Raw genomic sequence first — 17,864 nt, forward strand, 5'->3', positions numbered from 1 at the left:
CCTTCCAACTTGGGTTGTATTTTCTAAGAAGGTGATTCCCCCTGCCCTTGCCCCCTTCCCCAGAACAGAACATGTTGATCATGTGCAGTATTTATTACTGTGCCGAGAAGCCGCGATGACCAAGATTAAAGCTGTTTAACACCAAATAATAATAATAATAAAATAAAAACTTGACTTCACACTGGTTTGGCCCGATCTGTTGGGGCCTGGTGTAGAAACTCACCCCAAAACAATTACCTCCCACAGTTTTTATATAATGGTGGCCACAATTCCAAAATTCCATACTTTTGTAATTGATACACAAAATATAAAGAAAAAATTAGAGGCCAGGACCAGAGGCTCATGCCTGTAATCCCAGCACTTTGGGAGGCTGGGGCAGTGGATCACCTGAGGTCAGAAGTTGAAGACTAGCCTGGCCAACATGGTGAAATCCCATCTCTACTAAAAATACAAAAAGTAGCCAGGAATGATGTCGGGTGCCTGTAATCCCAACTATTCAGGAGGCTGAGGCAGGAGAATACTTTGAACTGGGGAAGTGGAGGTTGCCGGGAGCTGAGACTTCGCCACTGCACTCCAGCCTGGGCAATAGAACAAGACTCGATCTCAAAAATTTAAAAAAAATTAGCCAGACATGGCGGCGCATGCCTGTAATCTCAGCTCTTTGGGAGGCTGAAGCAGGAGAACTGCTTGAACCAGGGAAGTGGAGGCTGCAGTGAGCCGAGATTGCACCATTGCATGCCAGTCTGGGCAACAAGAGCAAAACTCCATCTCAAAAAAAAAAAAAAAAAAAAAAATCAAAGCCTACCACTACAAAAACACCAACAAATCACAAAGGAAGACAGAAAGAGAGAAACAAAGGAACCACAAAACAGTCAGAAAACAATTATAAAATGATAATAGTAAGTCCTTACCTATAAAAATTACTTTAAAAGTAAATACATTAAACCCACTAATCACAAGACACAAAGTAGCAGAATGAATAAAAAAACAATTCTCAATAATATGTGGCTTACAAGAGACTCACTTTTGCCTTAAGGACACACTTAGACTAAAAGTGAACGAATAGAAAAAGATGGCTGGGCGTGGTGGCTCCTGCCTGTAATCCCAGCACTTTGGGAGGCCAAGGCAAACGGATCACTTGAGGTCAGGAGTTCAAGACCAGTCTGGCCAACACAGTGAAACCTCATCTCTACTAAAAATACAAAAAAAAAAAAAAAAAATTAGCCATGCATGGTGGTGGGCACATTTAATCCCAGCTACTCAGGAGGCTGAGGCAGGAGAATCTCTTGAGTCAGGAGTTCAAGACCAGTCTGGCTAACACAGTGAAACCTCATCTCTACTAAAAATAAAAAAAAAATTTTTTTTAAATTAGCCATGCATGTTAGTGGGCACGTTTAATCCCAGCTACTCAGGAGGCTGAGGCAGGAGAATCTCTTGAGTCCAGGAGGTGGAGGCTGCAGTGAGCCGAGATCGCGCCACTGTACTCCAGCCTAGGTGATAGAGCGAGACTCTGTCTCAAAAAAAAAAAAAAAAAAAACAAGGAAAAAGAAAAAGATATTCCACCCAAATTATAGGCAAAAGAGGACAGGGCAGGTATACTTATTGCAGACAATTAGACTTTTGGTCAAATTTTGTCATAAGAGACAAGATCACTATATAATAATAGATCAATTTATAAAGAGGTGTAACAATTGTCAAATACATGACAACATTGGAGCACCTAATATATAAAGCAAATATTAACAGAAATGAAGGAAGAAACTTACAGCAATATAAGAACAGTAGGGGACTACTGTATCCCACTTTCAGCACCAGATAATCCATCCAAACAGAAAGTAAGTAGGGAAACAGTAGATGTGAATAACTATAGACCCAATAGACCGAAGAGGCATAGATAGATTATTTTGCCAAACAGTAGAAGAATACATTCTTCTCAAGGGCACAGGAACATTCTCCAACACAGATCTTATATTGGGCCACAAAATGACTCTTAACAAATTTTAAAAGTTTGAAATCATATTATGTATATTTTATCACAATAGTATAATATTAGAAATCAATAACATAAAGATTTTATTATTGAAGCACTATTCATAATAGCCAAAATTTGGAAGCAACCTGACTGTCCACCAACAGATGAGTGGATGAAACAAATGTCACATATACACAGTGGACTACCATTCAGTCATAAAAAGAATGAGATCCTGTCACTTGCAACAACATGGATGGAACTGGAGGACCTTACGTTAAGAGAAATCAGCCAGGCACAGGACAATAAACTTCACATGTTCTCACTTACTTGTGGGAGCTAAAAATTAAAATAATTGAACTCATTCGGGTGCAGTAGCTCACGCCTGTCATCCCAGCATTTCAGGAGGCTGAGGCAGATGGATTACCTGAGGTCAGGATTTCGATACCAGCCTGGCCAACATTGTAAAACTCCATCTCTACTAAAAATACAAAAATTAGCTGCATGTGGTGGCACATGCCTGTGATCCCAACCACTTGGGAAGCTGACGCAGGAGAATCACTTGAACCCGGGAGGCAGATGTTGCAGTGAGCTGAGATCCCACAGCCGCACACCAGCCTGGGTGACACAGCAAGACTTCATCTCAAAAAAAAAAAATTAAACTCATGGAGATAGAGAATGAAATAATGATTACCAGAGGCTGGGAAGGGTGGTAGGGGTGGGGAGAAGTGAGGATATTTATTGGTATAATAATATGGTTAGAACGAATAAATAAGACCCAGTACTTGATAGCACAACAGGGTGACCATATGTAATAATAATTAATTGTACCTTTTAAAATAACTGAGTATCATTGGATTTCTTGTAACACAAAGGACAAATGCTTGAAGTGATAGGTATCCCATTTACCCTGATGTGATTATTACACATTGCATGGCTGTATCAAAATATCTAATGTATCCGATAAATATGTATACCTACTATGTACCCACAGAAATTAGAAATTAAAAAATATACATATCTTGACACAAAGATAAAAAGCAACATATCAACAGTTACGGGATACAGCAAAAGCAGTTTAAGAGTGAAGTTTATTGCAATAAATGCCTATATTAAGAAAAAAGAAATAGATCAAATAATGTAATTTCACACCTCAAGAGAAAAAGAAAAACAAACCAAATGCAAAGTCAGTAAAAGCAAAAAAAAGTAAAGATCACAGCAGAAATAAATAAGATATAGACTAGAGAAACAATAGAAAAAAATCAATGAACTAAGTCTGTTTTTTTAAAAAATAAATAAATGAACAACCCTTAGAAAAACTAAGAAAAAAAGAGAAAAAACTCAAACAAATAAATCAGAAATGAAAGGTGACACATTACCACTGATACCAAAGAAACACAAATGATCATGAGACTACCACGAAAAATTATAAGCCAACAAAATTTGATAACCTAAAAAAGAAATTGGATAACCTTGGTTATAGGAATAAATTCCTATAACCACACAATCTACAAAGATTGGATCATGAAGAAACTGAAAATCTGAAAAGACTACTAATAGGTAAGGAGATTTAATCAGTAACAAAAAATGCTACCAAAGAAAAGGCAGTACTAGGTGACTTTACTGGGGAAAGCTACAGAACATTTAAAATGGAAATAATAGGCCAGGTGCAGTGGCTCATGCCTGTAATCCCAGCAGTTTAGGAGGCTGAGGCGGGCAGATCACTTGAGCTCAGGAGTTCGAGACCAGCCTGGGCAACATAGTGTGACCCCATCGCTACTAAAAGTACAAAAAAATAGCCAGGCATGGTGCTACATACCTGCAGTCCTAGCTATTCGAGAAGCTGAGGTGGGAGGATCACTTGAGCCTGAGAGGTGGAAGTTGCAATGAGCTGAGGTCGCGCCATTTCACTCCAGCCTTGGTGACACAGCAAGATCTTGTCTTAAATAGATAAATAAAATGGAAATAATACAAAAAAGTCTTCCCAAAAGAATGGAAGAGGAGAGTATGCTTCTTTTTTTTTGAGACAGAGTCTCGCTCTGTCTCCAAGGCTGGAGTGCAGTACAGTGGTGTGATCTCAGCTCACTACAACCTTCACCTCTTAGGTTCAAGCAATTCTCCCGCCTCAGCCTCCTGAGTAGCTAGGATTACAGGTGTGCACCACCACGCCCGGCTAATTTTTGTATTTTCAGTAGAGACAGGGTTTCACCACGTTGTCCAGGCTGGTCTTGAACTCCTGACCTGAGGTGATCTGCCTGCCTCGGCCTCCCAAAGTTCTGGGATTACAGGCATGAGCCACCTCGCCCGGCCAGGAGAATACACTTCTAAATGCATTTGAAGAAGACATTATTACTCTGATACTAGAGTCAGAAGAGGACGCTATGAGAAAAAAAAAAAATTATAGGCCAATATTTGTGATGAGCCAACTAGCAAATCCTCAACAAAATACTAACAAACTGAATTAGATCACACATTAAATACCAGATGGCCAAGTGGAATTTATTCTTAGAATGCAAGGATGATTCAAATACACAAATCAATAAATGTGACCACATGCAGAAAAACAAAATTAGATCTTATCTCAAACCATATGCAAATCTCAACTCAAAATGGATGAAAGACTTAACTGCTGTAAGATCTAAAGCTGTACAACTACTTTAAAAAATTAGGGATAAGTTCCTTAACTTGGGTCTGAATAATGATTTTTGGGATACAAACTCCAAAGCATAGACAACATAGGCAAAAATGGACAAATAAAATTATATCAAACTAAAAAGCTCCTGCACGGCCAAAAAAAAACAATCGACAGAGACTCAAACTATAAAATGTGAGAAAATATTTGCAAACTGTACATCTGATAAGGGGTTATCAGACATACAATAACCCCCAAATATACAATAGCCCCAAATATACAATAACTCAAACAATTCAATAGTATGAAAACAACCTCATTCCAAAAATGGGCAAGGAACCTGAATTTTTTTTTTTTTTTTTTGAGATGGAGTCTCACTCTGTTGCCCAGGCTAGAGTGCAGTGACATGATCTGGGCTCACTGTAATGTCCATCTCCTGGGTTCAAGTGATTCTCCTGCCTCAGCCTCCCGATTAACTGGGACTACAGGTGTATGCCACCACATCTGGCTAATTTTTGTATTTTTAATAGAGATGGGGTTTCACCATGTTGGTCAGGCTGGTCTGAAACTCCCGACCTCAGGTGATCCGCTCACCTCAGCCTCCCAAAGCGCTGGGATTACAGGCGTGAGCCACTGCACTTGGCTGAACCTGAACATTTTTTAAAGGAAGACATAAAAGGCAAATAGGGATACGAAAAAATACTCAACCTCATTAATCATCAGAGAAATGCCAATTTAAACCACAATTAGATGGCACTTCATATCTGTTAGATAAACAGAAAGATAAGTGTTTACAAGAATGATTTTATAGAAAGAAAGATAAGTGTTTACAAGAATTTTATAAAATGCTGATAAAAAAGTAAATCAGTACAACTATTATGAAAAATATGGGTATTCATTAAACAATTGAAAATAGAATAACCATATGGTTCAGCAACCCCACTAATAGTTACATACTCAAAGGAAAGAAAATCAGTATGTCAAAGAGATATCTACACTTTCATGTTTATTGAAGCATTAATTGACAATAATCAAGATATGTAATCAACCCTAAGAGAACACATAGTTGAAATATGGAAAAGAAACTAATCTCCAGAAAGAAAGAAAAAAGAAGCAGACGTACAGGAATAAGGTTCATAACTAAGGGCGGTGAAGTGGGAGACAAAGAGAAAATTTAAATGGTTGCTTTTGGTTTCTGGTCACCTCCTAGTTTCAGTTTAAGTCTTCATGAGATCCAGCTATGTCTCTTGTCCTTGGATGCCATGACATACCCTTGTATACATCCAAACTTTTTCCTTTATGCCTAAGCTAATGGTTTTTTTGTTTTGTTTTGTTTGAGACGGAGTCTCACTCTGTCGCCCAGGCTGGAGTGCAGCAGCGTGATCTCAGCTCACTGCAACCTCCGCCTACTGGGTTCAAGCGATTCTCCTGCCTCAGCCTCCTGAGTAGCTGGAATTACAGGCATGCACCACCATGCCCGGGTAATTTTTATATTTTTAGTTGAGACAGGGTTTCGCTGCATTGGCCAGGCTGGTCTCGAACTGCTGACCTTACGGGATGCACCCACCTTTGTCTCTCAAAGTGCTGGGATTATAGGTGTGAGCCACTGCACCCGGCGGAATTTTTATTACTTACAATTCAACTGTCTTTGAGTGAAGCATCTGGCCTATAGCACCTAATTACCATTTTGCTCTTATGAAAAAGGAAGTTTATGTTCCAATTTACCTAATTAGACTAAATGTTCTTAAACTAAAGCCACCTACACTTGAGAGAAAGAAATTACGGTTTCAAAAATATGTCTTCACCAAAAACGTATTTGTGGCAAATAATTAAAACTATATTAATAGCCTTTTTTTCCATTTTATTAGAAATGGCATGGAATAACATAAATAAATAATTTACGTAATTTACCAACTTAAAATTTTCTCATTAATCAAGGCCAGCACTAGTCAATATTTGCTTATTTATAAAAGTGAAGACAATTTTCTAGTGTATTAATAGCATTAGACAGTATAAGACTCTTCTCAGAGTAAATAGCTTGGGTTTGTCACAAATTAAACTTTATGCATGAAAATTTAAATTATAAACAAAATAAATAATTTTTATAAAATTATCTTAAGGGTTATTTAAATGGAAAATTATCTAAATTCTCTAGAAAAATAAACTACAGACTATAATTTCATAAAGGCTATATTCAAATCTACATGGTAAAAAGCTACTTTTTGAAAAATAGCAAGTATCCTCCAAAAACATCAACTAAGCTCTTGAGATTAAAACCCCCAAATTAATAGGGCATCTAAAAATTAATGCAAATTATATCAAATGTCAGTACTGACCTCTTTTTCAGCTTCTTTAAATGTTGCTTCTTTCTCCTTGACTCGCTGCGTAAATCTCTGTTTCAACTCTTCTTCTTCCCTCTGACATTGATCATAGAACTCTTGTCTTTTGGCTTCAAAGATTTCTTGAAAACTAAAGAGAAATGTTTTCTTAGTCTTATATTAAAATGAGGTAGGAGAATCGCTTGAACCCAGGAGATGGAGGTTGCAGTGAATCAAAATCGCACCACTGCACTCCAGCTTGGGAAACAGAGTAAGACTCCATCATAAAAAATAAAAAATAAAAAATAAAAAATGCTAGTATAAACATGTAAAAAATATGTATTGTATGTTACATCCTATATAAGGAAATTTACCAACATTCTCTCACGTTTAGCAGCACAAAATGGAAATTTCCATATCATAAGATGTAAAAACCAAAGCACAATAATTAAGATCAGAGTATATAGAGCGTATATGTAAAGAATACTAGAATTTTTCACTTATATGAGTGAATTCTTATCCCCACCACTTTCCAGCATATCATACTTCTTCACATCTTTTGACAATAAAATTCAGGGAAACCTCTAATGTATGAGACGATTTTCAAAAATCCTCTAAAACAAAACAAAAAGTCTTTCAAAATATCATTATTATTCATTTAAGATAGTTAAATTTTGGGTGTCTACAAAGAACAATGAATGTTATAACTGGATTATATACACTACAGTGCCATACTTTTGCAGCACAACTCCTATTCTTCTTCCTTTTTTTTTTTTTTTTTTGAGACAGTCTTGCTTTATCGCCCAGGCTGGAGTGCAGTGGCACGCTCTCAGCTCACTGCAACCTCCGCTGCCCAGGTTCAAGCGATTCTCCTGCCTCAGGCTCCCAAGTAGCTGGGATTACGAGTACCCACCAACACACTTGGCTAATTTTTTTTTGTATTTTTAGTAGGGACAGAGATTTACCGTGTTGGTCAGGCTGATCTTAAACTCCTGACGTCAGGTAATCCGCCTGTCTCGGTTTTCCAAAGTGCGGGAATTACAGGTGGGAGCCACCATACCCAGCTCTGTTCTTCTTCAAGTTAGAGCAATAACCTGCTCTCAAACTTTTCTCATTTAACTTCCAGGACACTGCACTACTGCTTTTCAGCTGGTTCCTCCATCAAACTCTTCTTGATATCTTTTGTCAAACTTTGCTAATATTTTTCCATTTTTTTCTATTCCTTTTTTTTTTTTTTTTTTTTTTTAGATGGAGTCTTGCTCAGTTGGCCAGGCTGGAGTGCAGTGAGGTGATCTCGACTCACTGCAACCTCTGCCTCCAGGGTTCAAGCAATTCTCCTGCCTCAGCTTCCCAAGTAGCTGGGATACAGGCGTGTGCCACCACGCCCGGCTACTTTTTGTATTTTTAGTAGAGATGGGGTTTCACCATATTGGCCAGGCTGCTCTCAAATTCCTGACCTCAGATGATCCACCCGCCTCAGCCTCCCAAAGTGCTGGGATTACAGGCGTGAGCCACCATGCTCGGCCTATCCTTTCTTTCATATAATATAGATACATTTCATATAAATACAAAAAATACAACAAAATACTGGGTTTCTTCTTCAATACACATTTCAGCATATACATATATTGAATACACATATTTCAACATAAAAATGAGATCTCGCATTATATTGTTCCTACTAACTATATCTTCATCAAAAGATGATAAAAACATCTAACATTCAGGATGTTTTCTTTAGGATGGTTCAAGATGGGAGAAGTATAATCATTCTTATACCCAAATTATTGTACCTTGTGTTTGTAGGGGACTCCTACATTATCTATTTGGTTGTGCTAGCAATATTTTTACTCACCTAACTGGCTGGTTGTCTGGGCCCACATCTGTAAAGCCCATTTTCTGCAGTTTTTGGTACCTATAACATTCATAGTGCTGAGTGTGGGTTTTTTCTTTTAGATTTTCCATATTGGTACAAAGAAGCATATCTCGGAGCTTCACGAAGTCACAGTGATTTTCATTTTCCACTAGTTAAAAAAAAAATGAATCAACAACATTCAGTATCAATCCCTGACAATCAGTAAGTGTTCATGAATGAATACATGAATACAAAACACATTTAAAATAACATACAACTGAACAATTTGATTAATACCTATAATTCTTATAACCATGTAAGTGTAGTTGTACTATACATACCAGTCATAGGCAGATATTATTTATAGGTTAGCAAATTTGCTTTAAACTTATTACCTGAAGAATAAGCAGGAAATAGTGAAATACTATTTTATATGCATATATGCTATAAGTTTTTATTAACAATTATGTTAGTTATAAACTACCTCTGGGTATTTTGGAGTGCTAACAGAATATGTAATACAACATCACTAGTGTAAATAATTTTATCAGAGTAAATTCTGCTAGCAAAAAAGCCTTACAATTGTAAACACTTTTGTTATAAAATTACATTTATATATCATATTTAGGAGACACTGTTAGTCAATATTCAAAACCAATCAACAAATTCACATAGCTGTTTTAATGATACATACAGACTGACAGTGAAGACATGGAAAGATATTCCATGCAATTAGAAACTAAAAGAGAGAGCACGGAGAGCTATATTCCTATCACAGAAGATAGAATTTAAGTCAAAAACTGTAAAATGATATGAAGAAGGTCATCGTATCATGATGAAGAGGTCAGTTCATTTAAAAAATAACAATTGTAAATACATATGCACCCAATACCACAACTTTTAAATATATAAGGCGAATATTAGTAGACCTGAGGGGGAGATAGACCGTATTACAATAATAGTAAGGGACTTACATACCCTATTTTCAGCAATGGACAGATTATCCAGACAGAATATCAGTAAGAAAATGTCAGATTTAAACTACAGTTTGGACCAAATAGGCCTAATGGACATATGTGGAATATTTCATCCAACAGCAAAGTAATACACATTTTTCTCAAACAAACACAAGACATTCTTCAGGATAGATTATACGTTAGGCCACAAAGTAAGTCTTAATATATTTTGAAAGAATGAAATAAAAATGTGAGTGCAGATGTCTTTTGACAGATCAATTTCATTCCACTAGGGTACATACCCAGAAGTGGTACTGCTGGATCATACGGTAATACTATTTTTAGATTTTGAGGAATCCTCATATTGTTTCCCAAAATGGCTGTACCAACTTAAATTCCCACCAATGATGTTTAAGAATTCCCTTTCCTCAGCCGGGCACGGTGGCTCATGCCTGTAATCCCAGCACTTTGGGAGGCCGAGGTGGGCAGATCATGAGGTCAGGAGATCAAGACCATCCTGGCTAACATGGTGAAACCCCATCTCTACTAAAAATGCAAAAAGTAAGCTAGGCAGGGTGGTGGGCACCTGTAGTCCCAGCTACTCAGGAGGCTGAGGCAGGAGAATGGCATGATCCCGGGAGGCAGAGCTCGCAGTGAGCCAAGATCAGGCCACTGCACTCCAGCCTGGGCTACAGAGCGAGACTCCATCTCAAAAAAAAAAAAGAATTCCCTTTTCTCTTGGGAACATATATACACTGTTGGTGGGAATATAAATTAGTTCAGCCATTGTGAAAAGTAGTTTGATAATTTCTTTTTTTCTTTTTCTTTTTTATTTTTTTTTTTTTTTTGAGACAGAGTTTCGCTCCTCACCCAGGCTGGAGTGCAGCAGTGTGATCTCAGCTCACTGCAACCTCCACCTCCTGGGTTCAAGTGATTCTCTGGCCTCAGCCTCTTGAGTAGCTGGGATTACAGACATCCACCACCATGCCGAGCTAATTTTTGTATTTTTAGTAGAGACGGAGTTTCACCATGTTGACCAGGAATGGTTTCGAACTCCTGACCTCAGGTGATCCGCCCTCCTTAGCCTCCCAAAGTGCTGGGATTACAGGCGTGAGCCACCGCGCCCGGCCTGACAATTTCTGAAAGAAGTTAAAACAGAACTACCATTTGACCCAGCAATCCCATTACCAGGTTTATACCCAAAGGAATATATATTGTTCTATCATAAAGACACAGGCACGTGTATGTTCATCGCAGCACTATTCACAATAACAAAGACACAGAATCAATCTAAATGCCCATCAGTGGTAGACTGGATAGAAAAAATGTACATATACACTATGGAATACTGCACAGCCTTAAAAAAAAAGAACAAGATCGTGTCCTTTGCAGAAACATAAATGGAGCTGAAGCCATTATCCTAAGCGATGTAATGCAGGAACAGAAAACCAAATACCACACACTCTCATTTGTAAGTAGGAGATAAATATTGAGAACACATGGACACAAAGAGGGAACAACAGACGCTGGGGGCCTCCTTGAGGGTGGAGGGTGGGAGGAGAGTGAGGACAGAAAAGCTACTATGCTTACTTTTTTCTTTTTTTTGTTTCTTTTTTTTTTTTTTTTTGTTAGTATATGTGCTGCTGAAAAAAGCGAGTACTTTTTTTTTTTTTTTTTTTTTTTGAGATGGAGTCTTGCTCTGTTGCCGAGGCTGGAGTGCAATGGCGCGATCTCGGCTCACTGCAACCTCCGCCTCCTGGGTTCAAGTGATTTCCTGCTTCAGCCTCTCAACTAGCTGGGATTACAGGAGCGCGCCACCAAAGCCTGCAAATTTTTGTTATTTTTTAGTAGAGACGGAGTTTCACCATGTTGACCAGGAATGGTTTCGAACTCCTGACCTCAGGTGATCCGCCCTCCTTAGCCTCCCAAAGTGCTGGGATTACAGGCGTGAGCCACCGCGCCCGCCTGACAATTTCTGAAAGAAGTTAAAACAGAACTACCATTTGACCCAGCAATCCCATTACCAGGTTTATACCCAAAGGAATATATATTGTTCTATCATAAAGACACAGGCACGTGTATGTTCATCGCAGCACTATTCACAATAACAAAGACACAGAATCAATCTAAATGCCCATCAGTGGTAGACTGGATAGAAAAAATGTACATATACACTATGGAATACTGCACAGCCTTAAAAAAAAAGAACAAGATCGTGTCCTTTGCAGAAACATAAATGGAGCTGAAGCCATTATCCTAAGCGATGTAATGCAGGAACAGAAAACCAAATACCACACACTCTCATTTGTAAGTAGGAGATAAATATTGAGAACACATGGACACAAAGAGGGAACAACAGACGCTGGGGGCCTCCTTGAGGGTGGAGGGTGGAGGAGAGTGAGGACAGAAAAGCTACTATGCTTACTTTTTTCTTTTTTTTGTTTCTTTTTTTTTTTTTTGTTAGTATATGTGCTGCTGAAAAAAGCGAGTACTTTTTTTTTTTTTTTTTTTTTTGAGATGGAGTCTTGCTCTGTTGCCGAGGCTGGAGTGCAATGGCGCGATCTCGGCTCACTGCAACCTCCGCCTCCTGGGTTCAAGTGATTTCCTGCTTCAGCCTCTCAACTAGCTGGGATTACAGGAGCGCGCCACCAAAGCCTGCAAATTTTTGTTATTTTTTAGTAGAGATGGGGTTTTGCCATGTTGGTCGGGCTAGTCTTGAACTCCTGACCTCCGATGATCCACTCGCCTCGGCCTGCCAAAGTGCGGGGATTACAGACTCGAGCCACTGTGTCCGGCCAGTACTATGCTTACTATCTGTGTGATGAAATAATCTGTACACCAAACCCCCATGACGTGCAATTTACCTACACAACAAACTTGCACACATACCCCTGAACCTAGAATAAAAATTTTTTAAAAAAAGAATTCTCTCTTCTCCATATGCTTGCCAGTACAGGTGATGGTTTGTCTTTTTGATAATAGTCATTCTAACAGACATGAGATGACACTTTATCACATGTTTAATTCGTGTTTTCCTGATGATTAGAGATGCTATTTTTTTTTTCATGTTTCTTTTGGCCATTTGTATTTCTTCTTTTGAGAAGAGCCTGTTCAGATCCTTTGCCCATTTTCCCGTGTGTTATTTGTTTTCTTGCTATTGAGTTGTTAGAGTAATAGCAAAAATACTATATATTTGGGACATTAGCCGCTTATCAGATGTATAAGTTGAAAACATTTTTTCCAATCTCCAGGTTGTATCTTCCTGCTATTAATTGTTTCTTTTGGTTTTGTTTCTGGTGTTTTTGAAGTTTTTTGTTTTTTGAGGCGGAGTCTTACTCTGTCACCCAGGCTAGAGTTCAATGGCGCGATCTTGGCTCACTGCAACCTCCGCCTCCCGGGTTCAAGCGATTCTCCTGCCTCAGCTTCCCTCCAAAGTAGCTGGGATTACTGGCACCCACCACCATGCCCAGCTAATTTTTGTATTTTTAGTATAGACGGGGTTTCACCATGTTGGTCAGGCTGGTCTGAAACTCCTGACCTCAGGTGGTTCACCCGTCTCAGCCTCCCAAAGTGCTGGGATTACAGGTGTGAGTCACTGCACCTGAGCAGCTTTTGTTGTAAATCCACTCTCCTGTGGCAGAAGTGCACAGGCCAGGGATTATGAAGACCCTCGAGTCAAACCTGGGTATCAGGCTTGGAGTTGGTTTTACTATGGACACATTCAATCAGCCCAAAGCTGTGGTAACAGTGATGGCACAGCTTGACCTTCCCTTCTGCCTTTTCCTTGTACAGACTGAGTTCTCTTCTTGGATGGAAGACACCTTTTGACTCTTGCAGTTTGAAGATTCTTATGTTTATTTTCTTCTTCTTCCTCTTCCACTATCATTTCTTCTACTTGTATCACCTTTTGTGTTTCAGCAGAGTTCAGGGGTGTTTGAATAGCTTCTGCAGTTAGTTTGTTTATTTCAGTGATATCCAGGTCAGATATTGCTGCCTCTTCCAAGCCCTGTTTGTTTCTTCCAAGGGAGAAGTAGTCGAGCCATTCATCTTTGCACGGTGCCTTGGGGAACCGCAGGATCTGGATGTTGTAGAGTTTATCCACCTCCTTGAAGAGGTTCTGCCTTTCTGACTCAATTGACTTGATTCGTATTTCCACTTCACAGTCGAAGTCTTTAAGAAAGGAGGCGAGCTTCCACCTCCCTAAGGAGTTGGTCTTGGCCACCCAACTACTGCCCTTCCTAGGAGCCATGGTGTTTGGTGGAGGCTGCAGGGAGTGACAGAGATGGGGCAGGAAGGCAAACTCTCCTCCAATTTTAAATCAAGTTTTATAGTTCTTTGTTTTTTTTCCTTTTCTTTTTTTTTTTGAGACGGAGTATTGCTCTGTTGCCCAGGCTGGAGTGTAGTAGTGTGATCTCGGCTCACTGCAACCTCTGCCTCCCAGCTTCAAGTGATTCTCCTGCCTCAGCCTCCCAGGTAGCTGGGACTACAGGCATGCACCACCACGCCTGGCTAATTTTTCTATTTTTTTAGTAGAGAAGGGGTTTCGTTATGTTGTCCAGGCTGGTCTTGAACTCCTGACTTCAGGTGATCTGCCCGCCTCAGCCTCCTAATGTGCTGGGATTACAGGTGTGAGCCACTGCACCCAGCATTTTTTTTTTTTTTTTTTTTTTTTTGAGACAGAGTCTCTCTCTGTTGCCCAGGCTGGAGTGCAGTGGTGTGATCTCAGCTCACTGCAACATCTGCCTACCAGGTTCAAGTGATTCTCCTGCATCAGCCCCCTGAGTAGCTGGGATTACAGGCGCCCGCCACCACACATGGCTAAGTTTTTGTATTTTTAGTAGAGATGGAGTTTTGCCACGTGGGCCAGGCTGGTCTCAAGCTCCTGGCCTCAAGGGATCCACCTGCCTCAGCCTCCCAAAGTGCTGGGATTACAGGCATGAGCCACCACGCCTGGCCAAGTTTTACAGGTCTTAGTGTGCAGATATTTTACTTCCTTGGTTAGATTTATTCCTAAGCATTTTATTTTTCAGCTTTATTCACAATAGCCAAGATATGGCAGCAATTTAATCTAAATGCCCACCAACAAGGCATACAATAAAATACTAAAGATTTTTAAAATATTTTTAAAAATACTCAGGATTTTAAAAAGAATGAAATCCTGTCATGTGTAAAACATGAATGAAACCATAGGACATTATGCTAAGAGAAATAAACCAGGCACAGAAGGACAAATACTGCGTAGTCTCACTTATATGTGGTAACTAAAAATATCAATCTCACAGAAATAGAGAGTAGACAGGTGGTAAGTGGAGGAAAGTTAGGAGGCTGAGGGATGGGGAAATGAAAAATATTGATCAAATGGTACAAAGTTGTAGTTAGACTGGAGGAATAAGCTTCAGTGATCTATGGCACTGCATGGTGACTACAGTTAATAATAAGATACCGTATATTTAAAAATTGCTAAAATGGGGAGTGGGGTGGAGCAAGGTAGCTGAATAGAACCCCTCATCAATCATCCCCCTACATAAACACCAAATTGAACAATTATCCATGCAAGAAAGCACCTTCATAAGAATGAAAAATCAGGTGAGCAATCACAGTATCTGCTTTTAACATTATATCAAGAAAAGAGGCACTGAAGATTATAGTAAAGAGAGTCTTGCATAGCCTATACCATCTGACATTCATCCCCCAGCAGCACCATACTGAACAGAGAGAGAATCTGTGTGCTTTGGGGAGGGAGAGTGAAGTGATTATGGGACTTTGCATTGGAACTCAGTGACTGCCCTGTCACAGTGGAACACAACACAGGGCAGAATTCTGCTAGTGCCCACAAAGGGAGCATTTTTTTTTTTTTTTTTTTAGATGGAGTCTCACTCTTTCAACCAGGCTGGAGAGCAGTGACGCGATCTCGGCTCACTGCACCCTCCACTTCCCAGATTCAAGTGATTCTCCTGTCTCAGTCTCCTGAGTAGCTGGGACTACAGCTGCACACCACCATGCCCAGCTAATTTTTGTATTTTTAGTTGAGACAGGGTTTCACCATATTGGTCAGGCTGGTCTTGAACTTCTGACCTCAGGTGATCCATTTGCCTCGGCCTCCCAAAGTGCTGGGACTACAGGTGTGAGCCACCACTCCCGGCCAAAGGGAGCATTTAACCTAGCTCCCACTAAAGAGGAATCCCCCATGCCAGAGACAGATAGGAACTTCAGTTCCAGCTACCTCTACCACTAGTTAATTAAAGTGCCCTGGGGTCCTGAATAAATTTGAAAGGCAGTCAGGCCACAAGGTCTGCAGTCCTTAGGCAAATCCAGGTACTGAGCTTGCTCAGAGCCAGTAGAATGGGAATGCGCGTGACCCAGCGAGACACCAGTTTTGGTGGCCAAGAAGTGCTTGTATCACACCTCCCTCAACCCCAGGCAGTGCAGCTCAAAGAGAGGCTCCTTCCACTTGTGGGAAAGAGAAGGAAGATTAGAAGAGAACTGTGTCTTACAACTTGAGTAGCAGCTCAGCCACAGGAAAACACACCACTAAACTGATTCCTGAAACCCCCAATTCCAGGCCCTACTTCCTGGACATTTCTAGACCCACTTTGGGACAAAAGGGAACTTGCTTCACTGAAGAGATGGACCCAGCTCGGCAGGACTCACCACCTGCTGACTAAAGAGCCCTTGGGCCTTAAACATCAGTAGTAGCAAGGCAGTAGTTGCCATGGGCCTTAGACAGGACCCAGTAATTTGCTGGCTTCATATGTGACCCAGTACAGTCCCAGCTGTGGTGGCCACAGAAGTGACTATGTCACCCTTCCCTCAACTCCAAGCAATGTAGCATAGGGAGACTCCTTCTGTTTGGGAGAAAGTGAGAAAAGAGTTTGAGAAATTCTGCCTAATAATCCAGGGAATTCTCCCAGATATTATCCAAGACCACTGAGGCAGTATGAGTCTGCTAGAGTCACAGTGTTACTGGGCTTAGGGTACTCCCTAGTAAATTCCCTTTGAATACTTAGAAAACCTTCTCAAGAAGAACAGGCACAATTGAGCCCAGACTGCAAAGACTACAATAAATATCTAACTCTTCAATGCCCAGACATAGATGAACAACGACAAGCATCAAGACCATCCCAGAAAACATGACCTCACCAAATGAACCAAATAAGCCACTAATGACCAATCCCAATCACATATCTCAGGACAGAGATATGTAACCTTTCAGAGAACTCAAAATAGCTGTTTTAAAAGAGCTCAATGAAATTCAAGACAACACAGAGAAGAAATTCAGAATTCTATTAGCATTATTATATGCCAAGAGTGAACAATCTGAAAAAGAAATAAAAACTAATCCAATTTATGATAGCTACAAAATACCTAGAAATAAACATAGCCAAAGAAATGAAAAATCTCTACAATGAAAACTATAAAATAATGATGCAAGAAATTGAAAAGGACATAAAACAATGGAAACATAGTTCATGTTCATAGATTGGAAGAATCAATAATAATGTTAAAATGTTCATACTACCCAAAGAAATCTACAGATTCAATGCAATCCCTATCAAAACACCAATGACATTCTTCATAGAAAAAGAAAAAACAATTCTAAGATGTATATGAAACAAAAAAAATACTTAAAGCAATTCTGGGCAAAAATAACAACACTGGAGGAATCACACTACCTGACTTCAAAATATGCTACAAAGCTATAATAAGTGAAACTGCATGGAATCCATGTAAAAACAGACACATAGACCAATGGAACAGAATACAGAACCTAGAAATAAATCCACACAGCCACAGAGAACTCATTTTCAACCAAGTTGCCAAGTACATACATTGAGGAAAGGATAAGTGCTTCAATAAATGGTGTTAGGAAAACTGGATATCCATTTGCAGAAGAAAGAAACTAGACTTTTATCTCTCACCACATATAAAAATCAAATCAAAATGGATTAAAGACTTAAACCTAAGACCTCAAACTATGAAATGACTGCAAAAAACATTGGGGAAACTCTTTAAGACATTTAGTGAGTAATACCTCACAAGCACAGGCAATCAAAGCAAAAATAGAAAAATGGGATCACCTCAAGTTAAAAAGCTTCTGCAAAACAAAGGAAATCATCAACAAAGTGAAGAGACC

General features: G+C 39.5%; 2 protein-coding genes across 2 annotated transcripts in view; both read right to left on the reverse strand.

Moving 5' to 3' along the window:
- SEPTIN14 (septin 14) overlaps positions 1–17,864 on the reverse strand; it is a 59,004-nt gene that overhangs the window by 5,626 nt on the left and 35,514 nt on the right. The window contains exons 7-8 of the mRNA XM_033192146.1: positions 8,775–8,943; positions 6,938–7,070 (exon numbers count right to left, since the gene is read on the reverse strand). Of these exons, the coding sequence (XP_033048037.1) occupies positions 6,938–7,070; positions 8,775–8,943 (302 nt within the window). The remainder of the gene's footprint in view (positions 1–6,937; positions 7,071–8,774; positions 8,944–17,864) is intronic.
- On the reverse strand, positions 13,350–14,115 carry LOC117073517 (borealin-like). The gene has a single exon (XM_033194530.1). The coding sequence runs from the start codon at positions 13,977–13,979 to the stop codon at positions 13,452–13,454; it is 528 nt and encodes a 175-aa protein (XP_033050421.1). The 5' UTR covers positions 13,980–14,115; the 3' UTR covers positions 13,350–13,451.

This window comes from Trachypithecus francoisi, unplaced genomic scaffold, assembly GCF_009764315.1.
Source record: "Trachypithecus francoisi isolate TF-2019V2 unplaced genomic scaffold, Tfra_2.0 Lachesis_group4, whole genome shotgun sequence".
In the NCBI taxonomy this organism is placed as follows: domain Eukaryota; kingdom Metazoa; phylum Chordata; class Mammalia; order Primates; family Cercopithecidae; genus Trachypithecus; species Trachypithecus francoisi.

Excerpts from the sequence above, each read along its gene's own strand:
- LOC117073517 (XM_033194530.1), bottom strand. The coding sequence starts at position 13,979 with ATGGCTCCTAGGAAGGGCAGTAGTTGGGTGGCCAAGACCAACTCCTTA.